This window comes from Elephas maximus, chromosome 11, assembly GCF_024166365.1.
Source record: "Elephas maximus indicus isolate mEleMax1 chromosome 11, mEleMax1 primary haplotype, whole genome shotgun sequence".
Taxonomy (NCBI): domain Eukaryota; kingdom Metazoa; phylum Chordata; class Mammalia; order Proboscidea; family Elephantidae; genus Elephas; species Elephas maximus.
In genome coordinates, this window is record NC_064829.1 from 11,957,470 (window position 1) to 11,978,275 (window position 20,806).

The window sequence follows — 20,806 nt, forward strand, 5'->3', positions numbered from 1 at the left end:
GACTAGGAAGAAAGGCCTGGTGAACTACTTCTGAAAATCTGTAAATGAAAATCCTATGGGTCACAACAGTTCAATCCCAAACCAATCATGGGGATTGAGTAGGACTGGACAGCATTTCGTTCTGTTGTGCATGGAGTTGCACGAGTTGGGGACTGACTCCAGGACAGCTAACAGCAGCAGCACCTTGTGTCAATATATGAAGACTTTCATCATTATTTGTATAAGGTCAAAAAATAGCAAAAAAAAAAAAAAAAAAAACCTCAAAATTAGGTCAGTAAAACAACTAAAACTTCATCTCTTTTTCTCTTAACACACAGGACTATAGAAAAGATCTACCCGTATTATGTGAAAGCACCTAGTGATTCTAACTCCAAACCCATAAAGCAACTTTTATCTGGTAAGGATAAGAAGGAATCATTTCAGAACTGTTTTTAGTCATACTCTTATTCAGTTTCAACAGTTTGCATTTTCAGCCTTTGTCAAGTTCCTTTCCAGTTGTCTTTCCCTGTGTGGCATGGTTTGAAGAAGCATAAACCCTGTCTGCCTTCACTAGTTAAGATTAGTCACCCAGGAGCCAGACTCTTAGTTTTCTTCTTTTCATTGATATAGAACCTGATTGACTTAAATCTGTATTTAATGACTTGTTACTGATTAATCAGTCTGCTTACTTGTTTTATTAGCAACCATAACTTTTGCAGAAAACGGCTTCATCCAGTGTTAACTACGATGGCCCCTCACAAGAAAAGCAATAAAAATATAGCAGGAAATGTACTTGATTCAGCCCAGGGTTTTTAATTATCAGAAGTAGGGCTCTAATAATTTTACTTTTCTCATTTAACAGTGGTAGTAGTAAATTATTATTTTTGGATTCTTTCAATTATCAAGGATTGTTTGACTTAATCAATTACCTGTACCAGCAGTAGACCTATACAGGTTACCTATACAGTTAAAGGTTAATGAATAATGCAGTTATCTAACACATGCCCAGTCGGTCGAAACCATCTTAAAAGTCATCTTTTTTACGAAGTCCTCATGAATCATACCAACCAGAAGTAGTATCTCCAACAGACCTAATTCCAGTCCTAGGGTAGTTGCCAAACACCCATAAATTGTTCTGGTGTACATGGCCTTTTCCCCACAGACATAAGGAACACTATTGTATGCAACTTTGTAACCCCTTTGCACCTAATAGAATGCCTTCCTCTAAGGAGACACTCAGTAAATGCTGGTAATATAAATGAATCAGTCATTTCAGTTAAGAGTCAGTAATTTGGGTTTTTCAAGGTCTAATTAGTCATTTGGAATTACCAGCAAATGTTCAGAGGACAGATCTTCAGCTTCCTTCTGTACGTTGGCCGCCACGCATATACAGCTACAGTGCGTGGCCTCTTCAACTGAGAAAGAGAAACCTTCCCCAAGGGTCCTTTTCCATTCACATTGTCTCCATGTTCGTATACCCTTGTTATTCTGGAACTGTGTGCTAGGGATAGTAACCAAAGTTTGCCATCTAAGAACTGTTGTATGCCTTAAATGCTAAAATTGTCATACTAACTTGTTTTCATTTTTCTCCCCTTACAGAAAATAATTTCATGAATATCACCATCATTTTATCCAGAGACAATACAACTGAATCTAATAGTGAGTGGTGGGTTCTCAACCTGACGGGAAACAGAATATACAACCAGCATGCTCAGGCCTTGGAGCTGGTGGTCTTCAATGACAAAGTCAGCCCCCCTAGTCTTGGGTTTCTGGCTGGCTATGGGTAAGAACTCATTTCACAGTTAACAGTTACAAGAGTGTACGTCTGTGTCATAGAAATTTGAGGATGGGAAGCCTTTTATCTTAGAATTCTAGGATTTTACAGCTACAATATTAAAATTCACATCTCATAGGCTCTTCATTTTAAAAAACAAGGCCCCAGAGTCCCGAAGAGATCAAAGTGCCTAAGTCAGTCCATAGTGAGGGGCAGGTCCAGAAGCCACATTTCCTGGCTTCCTTAGTGGACACCTTACTGCCGTGGCATAGTTTGATGTCCTTCGGTGTTTAAATTTAGAAACATCTCTTTTTTCCTTTTTATCGCTTTTTTTCCCTTCTGAAACTTAGCAGATATGATCGGTTGAACACCATAGTTTGGGACAGGTTAGATATTATCAGATCACCACATTCTGAGGCTGAAATCTGTATCCTCTATAAGACATTTCCCAGAATTAACCTCATCAGAAATTATTTTCCAACCAGAATTTTATTATAAAACCAAATCTCTGAGAAAGCCATATAAATGGTGCATTGAAAAATGTCCAGGACATACAGTACGTTAATGTGAAAAGAGCTGGTCACAAAAAACATGCATATAGTACAATTACATTTCCACCAAGCAAATTGTGTGGTTTATGCACATAATATATGCAGTAAAACCACTTGAAGCTTATACATGAAACTGTTCATTTTGGTTATTTCCAAATGTGAGACTGAAAAGGATTTTTTATTTTTCAAGTCTTATAGGTCTAAAATGTATACTTTTTTTTTTTACAAAGAATATGAATTACCTTTCTACTCAGAAAAAAAGTTTAATTTTTTCACCAAAGGGGAAAAAAGTTACGCTTTGAAAGCTTGTCATATCTTCTGTGATATGATAGAGTTTGAGGGAAAATGTTATTTTTTTCTCTTAGAAGTATTCTATTAACCATATTTAACTGCTAGATACAATTTCTACTTAATTTTTTTCTTCAGTATCATGGGATTATACGCTTCAGTTGTCCTTGTGATTGGGAAGTTTGTCCGTGAATTCTTCAGTGGGATTTCTCACTCCATCATGTTTGAAGAGCTTCCAAATGTGGATCGAATTTTGAAATTGTGCACAGATATTTTTTTAGTTCGAGAGACAGGGGAACTGGAACTAGAGGAAGACCTCTATGCCAAATTAATATTCCTGTACCGCTCACCAGAAACAATGATCAAATGGACTAGAGAAAAGACAGATTGATATCTTAGGACAAAGACAGCAAATAAAGTTGACATGTGAATTTTCAAAAAAAGCACAATATTCTTATAAGAGCAAAGCATTTTCTAGTTCAATGGAAATGGCTTCTCTTCTGACAGGTGGCCAAAGGAGTTCCCTTCCTTTTGGAACGAAAGCTACCTTGCAAGTTAAGGCTCTGCTAAAGTTCTTTGTAATTCAATTTCTCCGAAAGGAATCAGGGTTACTTGCTTTGTTTTAGTCAGCAGTGTCTTGCATTCTGATTGACTACATGAAAGAATCACTTGTGGCCCCCTTCCTCAGAAAAAGCAGAACAGGAGGAGCTACGAGAAGGAAAGGTGCCCCATGTTGCACTCTGCTGGAGCTGCGCCTTTCTGAAGAGATGCCATCACGCCATAGATGCAATAGACAGCTCTCCATCTCCAAGTGGGAAGCTGCTGTGATGGAGCTCCGAGAGCCTTCAGCACACCCACAACGCCAACAGCAATAGGAGGCTGAACACTCTGAGGGTGGGGAGACAGGGTCCAGGACCCGTCAGGACGCCAGTGGAAGGAAAAGCCTCACTCTAAGCAAAAAGATAACAATTAATGATACTCTTACTGCCTTATCTTAACTGAAGACTAATTAGACATCTTTCCATTAAATACCAGTGACTTCTCAGGAAAAATAAAAGCAGCAAAACAACTCTGTGGACACCTGGCTCTTGGAGGCCCAACTAGTGACTTGCTTCAATGACGGTGTTCTGCTTCAGAGAGTTACAGCTCCTCATGAAACATAAACATGAGACAAACAAAGGAAAAACCGCCACCCCAGCTGCATTTGGAACTGACTTTGTAACTCTTTAATAACTGAGGTCACGATCGCTCTTCTGCCTTCTCCCCACCCCTCAACATGCTTTTTCCCATGTCGATGATTTAAGGCAAAGATTTTTCCAGTATGTGACGTTTTCCTTCCTATTTTTCAGGTATATCAAAGAGTTTACATATTCCAATTCACATTTTTACATCTGAGACGGGTTTTTTAAGTTCATAATTAAGAAAGAAATATGTATATTGAGCTTGGGGAAATAAAAATGGCATTTTCTTAAATTATTGATAATACCACATCTTCATTAAATAACAATGTAGCATGAAAAATTTATGATTGAAATGTAGTTTTGATTCCATATTAAAATACAGTTTCTGAGAAGAATCATTGAATGGGCTAGAATACGTTTAAAAATGATGCTGTGTCGTTTGGGTTCAGGAATGACTTAAAATAAAGCACATGTTGCAAAGTCATTTTCAGAATACTCTTCATTCTGCCTTTTTGCATGAAGTGTTTTCAATAGAGTATCCAGGAGTTAAAGAAAATCAGCTGAGATGAAGAAGCTACTTCCCGTTGGTTTTGTTGTTTTTCTCATTCAAGTGTGCTATGTAATATAAACAGGAGACAACAGATAACAAGTTAATTTCCCCAGAGGAAACTATCATAGTGAATATGGAACTTTAAAAAAAAAAAGCAGAGTTCACACAGTGTTCAGTGCTTCCAGAGAATTACTACAGATTTTTTCTCACACTGTGAAAGCCAGCATACCTTGGACTCATCGAAATAAACTCCCAGTCATTGTACTGAGGGACTCAGCCCAAGTTAGTGGAACTCTGCAGAGGACACTGTGATTCCTCAGCAACAGGAAGAATCATTGTACGTATTTCTGGTTGTGAATTTTTTCTTTTAAAAAAGTCAACACAAGGAGTGTACCAAGAGCAAATTATTGAGGAAAGAGTAGGAAAATGCTCATGAACAGAAATCATAAAGGTTACCAGATACAAGAATTGAAATATTCCTCAAGAAAACAATTTTCAGCATTCAAGAAGAAGGCTTCCGGGTGTGACAAAGTTTTCCTACGCATTTAAGAGGCAGGGTGGTGAGGATCCCAGAGGAACTGGAGAAAAATGTGGAACAAAATTCTAACTCACAAAAAAAGACAGACCAGACTTACTGGCCTGACAGACTGCAGAAACCCCGAGAGTATGACCCCCAGACACCCTTTTAGCTCAATAATGAGGCCACTCCTGAGGTTCACCCTTCTGCCAACAATTAACAGACCCATAAAACAAAATGAGACTGAAGGGGCACACCAGCCCAGGGGCAGGGACTAGAAGGCAGGAGGGGACAGGAAAGCTGGTAATGGGGAGCCCAAGGTTGAGAAGGGAGAGTGTTGACAGGTCACGGGATTGTTAACCAATGTCATAAAACAATATGTGTACTAACTGTTTAATGAGAAACTAGTTTGTTCTGTAAACCTTCATCTAAAGTACAATACAAAGAAAAGGCACGGTGGTTAGGACAGCTTCAAGGCCCCAGAGCTACCTCTCCTGTGGTCCCGAGTGTTCAAGAGTGAGGCCTTTCCCTCTGAGACTTGACTCCACCCTTCCACCCTCGGCAGCATGGCCTTCCTTTGCCCAGTTGTAGCCCTTCTGCTCCATTTGGATTCCACGCCAGCAGCACCACCTCTACGCCAGGCAGTGTCCTGGGAGGAGCGGTCAGTTGTCAGCCCTGTCAGCCCCACCCACTGATGGGGATGGGCACTCCTCCTCTGCTTGTCAGGAGGCGGGGTGCTGGAGCTCTGTCAGAGGGTGCTTCCCTTCTCTCCTGCCTCCTGCACAGTGCGGCTCCCTGCACTTTCCTGGCATCTGCCCGCAGAGTTTGTCCTTACTGTCCTGGTTCTCATCTATTCCCCCCACCCAGGGGAAGGGGGAGGGAGACACTGAGGAAGCCTGGAACACCTGCCCAGAATTCCTCCACTCTTTGAAGACAATATTGAACCATTAGGGAAGAATACATTTAACTTCACCTTTAGAGATGACCGTCTTACATTACACTGGTCTGGTTATTGATTCTTCGGTGTGAAAGTGCTGTGCTGCACTCAGCACACACAATCAGTACCTACATTGTTTTGAGTATGATGCATTTTTTAAATATTTATTATTATTTCTTGTGCTTTAAGTGAAAGTTTACAGCTCAAGTTAGTTTCTCATACAAAAACTTCTACATACATTGTTATGTGATCCCAGTAGCTCTCCCTATAACGTGACAGCACACTCCTCTTTTCCACCCCAGATTTCCTGTGTTCATTCAACCAGCTCCTGTCCCCCTCTGCCTTCTCATCTTCCCTCCAGACAGGAGCTGCCCGTTTAGTCTCAGTGGATCCACTTGAAGTAAGAAGCACACTCTTCACAAGTACCATTTTATGTCTTATTTAAAAAAAAAAAAAGACCCCATAGGACAGTTAGGAACTGCTCCATAGAGTTCCGAAGGAGCACCTGGTAAATTCGAACTGCCAACATTTTGGTTAGCAGACGTAGCTCTTAGCCACCAGGGTTTCTATATCTTATAGTCTAGTCTAATCTTTGTCTGAAGAGTTGGCTTCGGGAATGGTTTTAGTTCTGGGTTAACAGAGAGTCCAGGGGCCATGTCACCTAGGGTTCCTCCAGTCTCAGTCAGAGCATTAAGTCTGTTCTTTTTTCTAGAATTTGATTTCTCCACCCCACTTTTCTCCTGCTCTATCAGGGACTCTCTGTTATGTTCCCCATCAGGGTGGTCTTTGATGGTAGCTGGGCACCATGTAGTTCTGGTCTCAGGCTGATGGAGTCCCTGGTTTATGTGGCCCTTTCTGTCTCTTGGGCTCATATTGTCCTTATGTCTTTGGTGTTCTACATCCTCCTTTTCTTCAGGTGGGTTGGGACCAATTGATGGATCTTAGATGGCCACTTGCTACCTTATAAGACCCCAGACGCCACTCACCATAGTGGGATGCAGAACATTTTCTTAATAAACTTTGTTATGACAGTTAACTTAGATGTCCCCTGAAACCATGGTCCTTAGACCCCTGCCCCTACTACTCTGTCCCTCAAAGTGTTTGATTGTATTCGGGAAACTTCTTAGCTTTTGGTTTAGTCCAGTTGTGCTGACTTCCCCTGTATTGTGTCTTGTCCTTTCTTTCACCTAAGATGAGTCTTGTCTAGTTAGTGAATTCACCTCTCCCTCCCTCCCTACCCTCGTAACCATCAAAAAATATTTTCTTCTGTGTTTAAATCTTTTGAGTTCTTATAATAGCGGTCTCATATAATATTTTTCCTTTTGTGACTAATTTCACTCAGCATAATGCCTCCCACATTCATCCGTGTTATGAGATCTTGTGTGGATTCATCATTGTTCTTTATCACTGCATAGTATTCCATTTCATGAAAACATCATAATTTGTTTATCCATTCGTCCATTGACCTGGGTTGTTTCCAACTTTTTGCTAAATTGTGAATGTTGCTGCAGTGAACATGGGTGAGCACGTATCTATTCATGTGATGGCTCTTATTTCTCTATGATATATTCCAAGGAGTGGGATTGCTGGATTATATGGTACTTCTATTTCTAGCTTTTTAAGGAAGCACCAAATCGATTTCCAAAGTGGTTGTACCATTTTACATTCCCACCAGCAGTGTATAAGTGTTCCAGTCTCTCCACAACCTCTCCAACATCTACTATTTTGTGTTTTTTGGATTAATGCTAGTCTTGTTAGGGTAAAATGGTATCTCACTGTAGTTTCGATTTGCATTTCTCTAATGGCTAACAGGAAACCCTGGTGGTGTAGTGACTAAGAGCTATGGCTGCCAAGCAAAAGGTCGGCAGTTCAAATGCACCAGGCACTTCTTGGAAATCTTATGGGGCAATTCTAGTCTGTCCTATAGGGCTGCTATCAGTTGACTAGACAGCGACAGGTTTGGTTTCTGGTTTTTAATGGCTAATCATTGTGAGCATTTCTTCATTTTTATCTGTTAGCCACCTGAATGTCTTCTTTACTGAAGTGCCTGTACATATCCTTTGCCCATTTCTTAATTGGGTTGTTTGCCTTTTTGTTGTTGAGGTTGTGCAGTATCTTGTAGATTTTAGAGATTAGACGCTGATCAGATATGTTGTAGCAAAAAAAATTTCCCCGTTCTGTAGGTTGTCTTTTTACTCTTTTGGTGAAGTTTTTGATGAGCATAATTGATTTTTAGGAGCTCCCAGTTATCTAGTTTCTCTTCTGGTGTTTGTGCATTGTTAATAATGTTTTGTATTCTGTTCATGCCATGTATTAGGGCTCCTAGCATTGTCCCTATTTTTTCTCCCATTATCTTTAACGTTTTATATTTTATATTTAAATCTTTGATCCATTTTGAGTTAATTTTTGTGCATGGTGTGAGGTATGGGTCTTGTTTCATTTTTTTGCAGATGGATATCCAGTTATGCCAGCACCATTTGTTAAAGAGACTGTCTTTTCCCCATTGAACTGACTTTGGGCCTTTGTCAAATACCAGCTGCTCATATGTGGATGGATTTATGTCTGGATTCTCAATTCTGTTCCATTGGTCTATGTATCTGTTTTTGTACCAGTACCAGACTATTTTGACTACTGTGGTGGTGTAATAGGTTCTAAAATCAGGTGGTGTGAGGCCTCCCACTTTGTTCTTCTTCTTTAGTAATGCTTTTTTATCCTGGGCCTCTTCCCTTTCCATATGAAGTTGGTGATTTGTTTCTCCATCTCATTAAAAATGTCATTGGAATTTGGATCAGCATTGCATTGTATCTATAGATCACTTTTGGTAGAATAGGCATTTTTACAATGTTAAGTCTTCCTGTCCATGAGCAAGGTATGTTTTTCCACTTATGTAGGTCTCTTTTGGTTTCTTGCAGTAGTGTCTTGTAGTTTTCCTTGTATAGGTCTTTTACATCTCTGGTAAGATTTATTCCTAAGTATTTTATCTTCTTGGGGGCTACTGTGAATGGTATTGATGTGGTGATTTCCTCTTCAAAGTTCTCTTTGCTGGTATAGAGGAATCCAACTGATTTTTGTATGTTTATCTTGTATCCTGATATTTTGCTGAACTCTTCTGTTAGTTCCAGTAGTTTTCTCGTTGATTCTTTGGGGTTTTCTGTGTATTAGATCATATCATCTGCAAATAGAGATACTTTTACTTCTTCCTTACCAATTTGGATGCCCTTTATTTCTTTTTCTAGCCTAACTGCTCTGGCTAGGATTTCCAGCACAATGTTGAATAAGAGTGGTGATAAAGGGCATCTTTGTCTGGTTCCCGTTGTCAAAGGGAATGCTTTCAGACTCTCTCCATTTAGGATGATGTTGGCTGTTGGCTTTGTAGAAATACCCTTTATTATGCTGTGGAATTTCCCTTCTATTCCTATTTTGCTGAGCGTTTTTATCATGAATGGGTGTTGGACTTTGTCAAATGTAAAATATTATTTTTAATTAAGTATTTTTATTGATAGAATCTGCCTGTTATTTGCCCATTTTATTAATATTTTCAAAGAGTAGCTAGCAATCTTCCCTATTGTTTATTTGCTTTTTAGTTGATACTTTTCTGTTCCTAGCTTTCACATTTCTTTTTTACTTCTTTGTGTTATTCTGTATTCTTTTTCTGACTTCTTCATTAAAGCTTAAAACCACATCAAGACTTTTGGGACCCCTTTGCTTTCTTCTCCATGAATTGCTACACACTGTGAGTCTGACAGATAGTCCTTCCCAAGAGTCCAGAAGCTTGCAGAGGGGCTGGTATCAGAAGTGTGACAGAGACAGTGAGGAAAGGGGAGAAAGGTACTGAGGGCCTGAAGGGAAGATAAGAGAGAGAGAGAGGAACTTCAGAATCATAGTACCAATTGCTGTCCAGTCAACTCTGACTCATGGCGACCCCATGTGTGTGAGGGTGGAGATGTTTAGGCCCTGGGAACTGATCCCTGATCTAGTTTGTTTGTGTTCAGGGAGCAGCAGATGAAAGACTTCCAGCCCCTCCCACCCAGACACTTCCTCCATCTGGGGTAACCCACAGAAAGATCACTGGAGATAGGTTTGAGCAGCTGCTAGAATAATAATGATAATAATAACAGGGAATGCTTAATTAGTATAAGCTCTTTTTATTATGTGTCAAGACAGAAATAAGTTGAGATCCTTGCCTGAGGCATGGGTGGAGCCAGGATTTAGCTTGTCTCCTCCAGAAGCCCAGACTGCCTGATGTGGCCCCAGCCTCCTGCTGCCCACCATCTCACTGACCTGACAGCTCCCTGTCTTCAGCCACCACCCAACCCACCAACCATGGAGTTGCCTCCCAGCTCCACTGGTGTAGGCATACCCACTTGAGATTCCCAGATGCCTTTTTCTATATTTCGTGTCAGCTTGTACAGTATCGAGTGATTTTTAATCAATCCCATCTCTGTACCTTCACAATATTTCTTTCTTAAGCCACCCAGTCTTTGTGGGGGACATGTGCAATGAGGTGCATCCCTTTCCACATGGAGGCATCTCTGTATCTCCCAACTGAGGGAGGAAGGGACCACAGAGATGATTCTTGGTCTCCTCTTACTTGCCCTCTCTCAGCCCTTTGGTCTGAGGTGAGAGGGCCAGGAGCTGCAAAACCATGGATTGTTCTAATGAGGAGAAAGAGTGAGAGAGAGAGTGCCATGTTCTGTCACATGGGCAACTGAACAGCCCTGCAAGGAGCTCAGAACCTCAAAGGTTTCCTCTTTAACGTAGGATTTTGACTTTTATGCTTGATGCCTTCTTGTTCCTTATTCTTTGAAAATCATATAGATTAGTACAGATGTATAGAATATGGGCAATACAGAAAAATATTACTATAAAGATCAGTGACTTAATAGATTATGTTTTGATAGTATGACATTTCTATCATAAAATGAGACCCAGTGAACATCATTTCATGTTTACAGTTAATGAAATCTTTTCTCTCCTTTCCCCAATTATCCTGGTTCATCTGCACTAACAGTAATCATCTGTGCTTCAAGACCATAACCATCCAAAGGGAAGACAACCTTCCCCTCCACCCCCGTCACAGAGGAAGCTTGATCCTCCATTTACCCTGATAAACTGAGCCTAGGCTCCAGGGTTTGTGCCACTTGGCTCCCAGCCACAGGTAGAAGCAGCTGCTTCCCTAGGCCACTGACATTGCCCAAAAGGCAAGGAGAAAAGGGGGTAAATCACTTTCCCAAATGGAGGTCTTCTGTCTCTCCCATGATGGGATAGCCTGAGAAACACCTTTGTCTGAAAGTGAGGCTGCAGCCCTTCCCTCCCTTGCTGTGTCTCCTATAGAAACCATAGCCATGTGTTGTATTTGCAGGGCATTCAGGCCCCTTGCCAAGTTCTTTACATGGATTATCTCTTTTAATGCTCACAGCAAATTCAAGACCAAAACCAAACCCACCACCATCGAGTTGATTCCAACTCATAGTGACCCTACAGGACAGAGTAGAACAGACCCATAGGGTTTCCAAGGTTGTAAATCTTTATGGAAGCAAACTGCCATATCCTTCTCCTGAGGAGCTGCTGGTGGGTTTGAACTGCCGACCTTTTCGTTACCAGTCGAGAGCTTTAACCACCATGCCACCAGGGCTCCTTAGAGCAAGCCCATGGGGTAGGTATTCTTCTCATCTTACAGATGAGGAGGCTGCAGCACAGAGAGTTTAGATTTTCAGCCCATTTGGCACAGTCAGTACTCACAGCCACCATGTTCCCACCATACTTGTAATCCCCACACTATGTGACCAAATCCCCAAAGTCAGTCTTCTGGCTACAAAAAATCATTGTGAAGATAGTCAAGGAAAAACATCTGAAAACCTGGGAGAAGACTTTTCACAAGTGACTTTGTATCTGAAATAAAGTGTCTGTCATATTCCTCATCTGTGCCTGAACGCCATACCTACTTTACCCTTTGTATGTGCATGTAAGTTTAATGTCTTCCACAAAGGGGATATTTACTTGAGAAGCACAATGAGGTGCCATGCTTTCTATAGGTGTATGTTATGGTATAAAAGCCACTAGATGCATTAGATAAATGTGGCTCATCTAAGTTCCAGCCAGAGATGAAAGAAAGTACTAGGAGGCATAACTGAACATCATACGCCCAGACAGTCCTAGCAGGGGACGGTGCACAAATTGGGGTCGAGTATGTGAAAGGTCCTCCCTGTCCTGTGTTCCCATACATAGTAGCAACAGTCATAGCTCCAGAAGAGAGATTCCTGGGCATGCTCCTTTTCAATCCACTAAACTTCCACTACTCCTATCATGTCCTTATTTCTAGGCATTTCTCCTCAATCTCCCTGCATAAAGCCTTAAAGCTATATGAGATCTTGGAGGTTGTACACTCTGGAATTGGTCCTATCAAAAGGATAAAAACAGGGATTCCAGTTAAGATGGCACTTAACCAGACCCACCTTAATGTCTCCCTACAACAAAGGCTTGAGAAACCAAGTGAAGCGATACAACAACCCTGGATCCCTGATCATCAAAGGGTAGGTTGGCAAATTGGACTGAGCACCATTTGGAAAGAGAGTTAGAACAAAATCAGCAGAAACGTGGAGGCTCTCAGAACATGCCATCTGGCTGGCCTGGCATGGCATGGCCATTTTGACATGGCAGGGGCAACATCCCTGGGCAAGAAGCCCAGAGAGGCAGGTTCACAGAAAAGTCAGCTGGAGGCAGAGATACTGAGTGAACAAACCTGGAAGGAAACGAGGTAGGCAGGTCATGAGTCGGGTCCAGGATAACCCAAGAAAAAGACATGAGGGAGTCCCACAGCTTTGAAAATAGGAAAACACAAGAAACTGCCACTGGAACAAAGACGGGCAGAGTATATTGGTAACTCTTCAGGATAGGAGACTAACGAGACAGGCAATGCGCCTTGTGGAGGGACAAAGGTGAGTGCAGGAAGGAGGGTGAGAACTTTTTTTTTTAGTTTCACCATCTTGGTAAAAGACTTTCAAGAAAAAATACAAACTGGGGGTGGTAGATACACAGGCCCCCTTCCAGGAATAAGGCTGCTGGAAATATGAACACTTGAACAAACATGGGATGGGAGGGATGAGAACCCCCATTTCTATTTACTAGGAACTGGGGAAATCACTAGACTGCAGACTTGTGATCAGAGTTCAACAGTCAGGGAGACCCAATTCCTGAGGAAAGGGCAGCTCAGGGATTTCTGAAGATTTTGGAGAAGGTTGTCCTTTAAAGGAGACACCTCAGCACGTGATGGCTCCTCAGCAGCAGTGTAGCTCCTTGCCTTCCACACTGCCCAACAAATAGTTGTAGTCCTAAGTAAGCTCTGTCCCAGCTTGGATTCTCTTGCTGGCAAAGAAAGCCACCAGGGGAAGGAGAGCTCATGGGCATCCATGACGACATTTGGGACAAACAGGTTGGGGCTGCAGCTGTGACTGAACTATTCGCCCAAGTAGCCTTTAGGCTTGGCGTCCATGATATAGCAAGATTCCTTACCATCATAAAACTGGTATGTGTTCTTATGAACAGGTGTACTTTTCCCCTTTTCAACAGAGGCCAATGTAGGTTGATTTAATGGCAATCCCATGGGTTGATTTAACAGCAAAGCCTCAGATTGATTTTACTGCTATGTGGCACTTCACTAGACCAGACCTGTTCTTGTCCTCAAAGTCATCCCCTTCAGATCCAGAGGAGATGGTCTGGATATAATCATCATCAAGTACCGGGGATGAAGCCTGACCAGCAGTGGACTTTGAACTGGTGCCACTTTCCCCCTCACTTTCTGTTCTGTTTGACAGTGTTATGACATCATCAGGGTTGGACTGAGCAGAGTCCATGAGCTGTCGGCTGTGATGCACCAGTCTTATTATGTGGGTGGTGGAGTCCTTCAGGCCTCATGGGAGAAGGGTTGTAACCATAAATTTCGAGAGCTTTCAGTAACTAGTGACATCTTGTTTCAGTCATCAGGGCCCTCTTTCTTGGCCTACTTGATGTCTCCCTTGACAAACCTCCAGCCAATCCTCCTTCCCCTCACACTAGAGCAACTCCAGCCCTCATGCCCCCGCACCCACAGTGACCTTGCCCTCAGTGAGCTGCCCTCAGTGACTCACCCAACAGTCAACACACTCATAGTGCCTCCCTGCCAGGCCCCATGCAGTGAGAACCCCAGGAGATAGGCCCACAGCCTCTCTCACTGGCTCCAGCCGAGAGTAGCCCAGAGAAGTGCTACCCCTCCTCTCACCTGCCCATCCCCCCTCCCCATATCCCACCTGGCCTGTGCTGTGAGATACCCAGGTGACTCTTCCCACTCACTGTTCACCTTGCGCTACTGGAGCCCACGATGCACACTGCCCAACCCACAAAGTGAGGCATTCCCAGTGACCTGCCCATGGCATGCCCCTCCCTCACTTCACCTATTCCCTAAGGCCCCCTGAGCATACATGGAGACCTCAAGCCCTCCCCCAGTCACTAGGACTCCTGGGTCTGCCTACCCATTAGAGTTGTAGTGCCTCCCTGAGTCAGTGAAGATGACCCATCCTGCTCTTCAGAGACGACACTAACAGCACACACCAAAGTGGAAGGACTACATGGCCCCACAACAGCTGTGGAGGAATTCTGACCACCCGACACCTAAAACCCCACAATGGAGAAAGGTCCTGCCCACGCACTTCCACACAATCCTACAAAGGAAGACATACCTGCCCAAGGAAAAAGGATTTTTGTGTGTATGCAAACCATCATACCCACCAGTGAGAGATAATTACTCCCAACCAAGTGGCAGCGTAATAGTCATACACAAACCAATGATACAAAACAACATCAATTAAAATAATACAAAGGAAGGTAGACAATATAAAAAGAAGGGAAAAGCTAAGCTCCAGATACATAAAAAGAAAAGCAAAACAATACAAAAAAGATTAGCAAATATACAATTAACAAAGAAATATATAAAGCAATAAAATAATAGAACAAGGCAGGAGTCAACTGATCACAAATCATATGAAAAAAAAGATAAGAGAGTTAAAGCAAATGAGCAGAATAAAGAGATGGAAAAGTTTTCTAAGAACTGAAAAGAGAACTACATGACAAGGAATTCAAAAGACTAATATTTAGGATTCTCAAAGAGATCAAGGAAAATACAGGGGGAAAAAAAAAAAGGAGAATCCAGGAAAACAATACAAGAAACAAATGACAAACTCAATACAGAAATAGAAAACACAAAAACAACTAAAAATTCAGAAGATTAACAATAAAAGAAACAACTCAGTGGAAGGACAGAGAAGAATTGAATCAATGGGAAAAAAGAATTAGAGAAATAGAGGACAAATCACTTGATACTAACTTGTTTGAGGAACAGTCAGAAAAAAAATTGATGAAAATCCAAGGGTTATGTGGGATGACATTAAGAGAACAATATCTGCACATTACAAATTTAGAAGACGAGAGTAAAAAGAGTACAGAGAGATTTTTGAACACACAGTAGGAAGAATCTTCCCAAATATCATGAAAGACAAGAAGATCTCCATCCAAGAAGCTAATGAACCCCATACAAGCTAGATCACAAAAGAAAATCATCAAGACATATTTTTATAAAAAATCAAATTTTCCAGAATCAATAACAAAGAATTTTGAGAGCTCATTAGAAATGAAATGTTGCTTACAAAAAGGCTTCAGTAAGAGAAAGTGAAGACTTACCAGAAATCATGCAGACAGGAAGGCAATGGGATGACTTTTATAAAGCCCTGAAAGAAAATAACTGCCAACCAAAAATCACATATCCAGAAAAATTGTCTTTCAAAACTGAAGGCTATATTAGGACTTTCCCAGACAGGCAGATGTGAAGACAATTTGTTACCACAAAGCCAACCCTCCAAGAAATATTAAAGGGAGTCTTTAGAATAGAAAAGCAATGACACTAGACAACAACCTGAGACCGTAACACAAGACGGAGTCACCCAGATACCAAGCCAGGTGAAGACTTCACAAAAGTAAAATAAAGCTACAAAATTGACTACAGGGAAGCAGAGGTATAAAGGTGTAAACAATGACAACTTCAAAATAAAAAGAATGAATGGTATGGTTACAGAGCCGCCATATGGAGAGGAAGTCAAGGTGATTTCAAGTTACAACAGACTTTTAAAAACAGGATGATAAATGTAAACTACAGGATAAAAAAAAAAAAAAATTTTATACCAAAGAAAATTTATAAATTTACTCATCAAAATACAGAAGAAGAAAATAGTAAACACAGAAACAACAACAAATGAAAGAAAATCCATAAGAAAATGAACCCAACACAGAAAGTAAAAAAAAAAAAGAAACCATTAACACAACACACAAAAGTTTAACAAAATGACAGCAGTAAATTTTTACCTATCAATAATAACAGGGAATGTAAATGGATTAAATGCACTAGTCCAGAGACAGGGAGTGGCAGAACGGATTAAGAAAAAGAAAACATAACCCATCAATATATTGTCTACAAGAGACACAACTTAGACACAAAGACGTAAATAGACTAAAAACCAAAGGATGGAAAAAAATATACCAAGCAAACAGCAAGAAGAAGAAGAAAGCAGGAGTGGCAATATTAATATCTCACAAAAAAGGCTTTTAAGTCAAAACCATTATAAGAGACAATGAGGACATTATATAATGATTAAAGAGTCAATCTGCAAAGAAGACATAACAATTGTAAATATTTATATGCAGGAATCAAATTGACTACCTCTGTGGAAAAACATGAAGGAGAAGCTCAATATCAACAGTCAGAATAAGGCCAGGGGTCAATTGCAGAACAGATCATCAGTTGCTCATGTGCAAGTTCAAGTTGAAGATGCAGGAAATTAAAACAAGTCCATGAGAGCCAAAGTACAACCTTGAGTACATCCCACCTGAATTTCGACACCATCTCAAGAATAGATTTGATGCATTAAACACTAATGATCAGACTAGCTGTGGTATAACATCAAGGACATCGTACAGGAAGAAAGCAAAATGTCATTAAAAAGACAGGAAAGAAAGTAAAGACCAAAATGGATGTCAGAAGAAACTCTTAAACTTACTCTTGAATGTAGAGTAGCTAAAGTGAAAGGAAGAAATGATGAAATAAAAGAGCTAAACAGATTTCAAAAGACGGCTCCAAAGTACAAAGTAAAGTATTATAATGACATACGCAAAAACCTGGAATTAGAAAACCAAAGAAGAAGAACACAATTGGCATTTCTACAGGTGAAAGAACTGAAAAATAAATTCAAGCCTCGAGTTGAAATATTGAAGGATTTTATGGGCAAAATATTAAACAACACAGGAAGCATCAAAAGAGGAACACACAGAGTCACTTTACCGAAAAGATTCGGTTGACATTCAGCCATTTCAGGAGGCAGCGTATGATCAAGAGCCAATGGTATTGAAAGAAGTACAAGCTGCACTGAAGGCATTAGCAAAAAACAAAGCTCATGGAATACCCGTTGAGATGTTTGAACACACAGATGCAACGCTGGAAGTGCTCACTTGTCTATGCTGAGAAATTTGGAAAACACCTACCTGGCCAACCAACTGAAAGAGATCCATATTTGTGCTCATTCCAAAAAAGGTGATCCAAGTGAAGGTGGAAATTATCGAACAATATCATTAACATCACATGCAAGTAAAATTTTGCTGAAGATCATTCCAAAGTGGTTGCAGCCGTACATCAAAAGGGAACTGCCAGAAATCCAAGCCAAATTCAGGAGATGGAACAAGGGATATCACTGCTGATGTCAGATGGATCCTGGCTGAAAGCAGAGAATACCAGAAAGATGTTTGTTCACCTATGTTTTACTGACTATGCAAAGAAAGGCATTTGACTCTGTAGGTCATAACAAATTATAGACAACATTGTGAAGAATGGAAATTCCAGGATACTTAATTGTGCTATTGAGGAACCTGTACATAGACCAAGAGCCAGTCATTCAAACAGAACAAGGGGATACTGCATGATTTAAAATCAGGAAAGGTGCACATCAGCATTATATGCTTTCACCATACTTATTCAATCTGTATGCTGAGCAAATAATCTGAGAAGCTGGACTATATGAAGAAGAACGCAGCATCAGGATTGGTGGAAGACTCATTAACAACCTGCATTATGCACGTGACACAACCTTGCTTGCTGAAAGTGAAGAGGACTTGAAGCACTTACTGATGAAGATCAAAGTATGGATTACGCTTCAACATAAAGAAAACAAAAATCCTCACAACTGCGCCAATAAGCAACATCATGATAAACAGAGAAAAGACTGTCAAGGATTTCATTTTACTTGGATTCACAATCAATGTCCATGGAAGCAGCAGTCAAGGAATCAAAGGACACATTGCATTGGGTAAATCTGCTGCAAACGACCCCTTCAAAGTGCTAAAAAGCAAAGATATCGCTTTAAGGACTAAGGTGTTCCTGACCCAAGCCATGGCATTTTCAACCGGCTCATATGCATGTGCAATCTGTAAAATGAATAAGGAAAGCCAAAGAATTGATGCCTTTGAATTATGGTGTTGGCAAAGAATACTGAATATACCACGGACAGCCAGAAGAATCAACAAGTTTGTCTCAGAAGACGTACAGCCAGAATACTCCTTAGAATCAAGGATAGCAAGACTTCATCTTATGTACTTTGGACATGTTATCAGGAGGGACCAATCCCTGGAGAAAGACATCATGCTTGGTAAAGTGAGGGTCAGCGAAAAAGAAGAAGGCCCTCAGTGAGATGGATTGACACAGTGGCTGCGACAATGGCTCAAACATACCAACAACTGTGAGGATGGTGTAGAACTGGTCAGTGTTTCATTCTGTTATACATAGGGTAGCTGTGAGTCAGAACACACTGGGTGGTACCTAACAGCAACAGCAAGAAAGCCTCCAATGCTGGAGCCCAAAATATATAAAAGTACCCCTAACAGAACTGATTGGTTGCCGACCAAGTGGCGGGCAGTTTGAATCCACCAGCTTCTGCTTGGAAACCCCATAGGACAGTTTTACTCTGTTGTATAGGGTCACTAGGAGTCAAAATTGAATCAACAGCAACAGTTTTTTTTTTTTTTTTCCTTTTGGTTAACAGAACTGAAAAGAGAAATAGACAGTTTTAGGATGATTTTAGGAGATTTTAATATACCATTTTCAATGATGGACAGAAGGACTAGAAAGAAAATCAACAGCCTACAGAAGAGCTAAATAATACTGGCAACCAACTGGACCTCACGAACGTGTATAGAACACACCACCCAACAGCAGCATAATACACATTCTTCTCCAGTGCACATGGAACATTCTCCAGAAAAGATCGTATTTTAGACAATAAAGCAACCCTCAATAAACTTAAAAAGATTCTAATTATATAGAGTATCTTCTCAGTTCATAACAGTATGAAATTAGAAATCAATAACAGGAAGAACAAGGAAAACAAATCAAATAAATGGAACTAAATAACACATTACTAAAAAAATATTAGGTCACAGAAGAAATAAAATGTGAAATTTAAGAATACTTAAAATCAAACAAGAATGAAAACACAACATATAAAACCTTTGGTACACAGCAAAACCAGTTCTCAGAAGGAAATTTATAGCAAAAATGCATACATTGAAAAAATAAAGGTCCAACTGAATGCTTCGAAGGTCAGCAGAGCAAGGGCGGGGGTTTGGGGACTATGGCTTAAGGGGACTTCTAAGTCAATTGGCAAAATAATTCTATTATGAAAACATTCTGCATCCCACTTTGAAGTGTGGCGTCTGGGGTCTTAAATGCTAACAAGCGGCCATCTAAGATGCACCAATTGGTCTCAACCCACCTGGATCAAAGGAGAATGAAGAATACCAAGGTCACACGATAAATATAAGCCCAGGAGACAGAAAGGGGCACATGAACCTGAGACTTACATCACCCTGAGACCAGAAGAACTAGATGGTGCCCGGCCACAACCGATGACTGCCCTGACAGGGAGCACAACAGAGAACCCCTGAGGGAGCAGGAGATCAGTGGGATGCAGACCCCAAATTCTCATAAAAAGACCATACTTAATGGTCTGACTGAGACTAGAAGAATCCCAGCGGTCATGGTCCCCAAACCTTCTGTTGGCCCAGGACAGGAACCATTCCCGAAGACAACTCATCAGACATGGAAGGGACTGGACAATGGGTTGGAGAGAGATGCTGATGAAGAGTGAACTACTTGTATCAGGTGGACACTTGAGACTGTGATGGCATCTCCTGTCTGGAGGGGAGATAGGAGGGTAGGGAGGGTTAGAAACTGGTAAAACCATCACAAAAGGAGAGACTGGAAGGAGGGAGCGGGCTGACTCAGGGGGAGAGTAAGTGGGAGTATGGAGTAAGGTGTATATAAGCTTATATGTGACAGACTGACTTGATTTGTAAACTTTCACTTAAAGCACAATAAAAATTATTTAAAAAAATAATAATAAAGGTCCAAATCAATAACTTAACCTAGGAACTAACCTGATAACCTAACTTAACCTGACAACTAGAACAAAAAGAAAAAAAAAGAGTAAAAGAGACCAAAGCTACCAGAAGAAAGGAAATAATAAAGAGCAGAGCAGCAATAAGTGAAATAGAAAAAAAAAAAAAAAAATAGAATCAACAAGACTAGAAATTAGTTCTCTGAAAGGATCAATAAAATTGACAAACCACTGGCCAATTTGACAAAGGAAAAAAATTAGAAGAAACAAATAACCAAAATAAGAAATGATACTGAGACATTACAACACAGCTAACTAAAATAAAGAGGAATATAACAGATTACCATGAAAAATTGTACTCCAACAAATTTAAGAAACTAGAAAAAATGGACAAATTTCTAAAAAACACACTACCGACCTGTTACCAACAGAATTATGTCCCCCACAAAAAATGTGCGTCCACTTGGCTAGTCCCTGATTCTCAGTATTGTATGTCTGCTATTATGTTATCTGATGTGATTTTCGTAAGTGTTGTAAATCCTCTCTCTATGATGTTAATGAGGT

General features: G+C 40.7%; 1 protein-coding gene across 7 annotated transcripts in view; it reads left to right on the forward strand.

The window, feature by feature from the left end:
* Window positions 1-20,559, forward strand: part of PIEZO2 (piezo type mechanosensitive ion channel component 2) — a 664,674-nt gene extending 644,115 nt beyond the window's left edge. For 5 of the 7 annotated variants that reach the window (XM_049901174.1, XM_049901180.1, XM_049901176.1 and 2 more), the window contains 3 exons: window positions 318-397; window positions 1,579-1,762; window positions 2,731-8,009. In XM_049901174.1, coding sequence (XP_049757131.1) covers window positions 318-397; window positions 1,579-1,762; window positions 2,731-2,983 — 517 coding nt within the window. In that variant the 3' untranslated portion in view covers window positions 2,984-8,009. Of the gene's footprint in view, window positions 1-317; window positions 398-1,578; window positions 1,763-2,730; window positions 8,010-12,099 lie in introns of those variants that run through there. The other 2 variants (XM_049901181.1, XM_049901175.1) reach the window with 2 other exon arrangements.
* The last annotated feature ends 247 nt before the right edge of the window (window positions 20,560-20,806 follow it).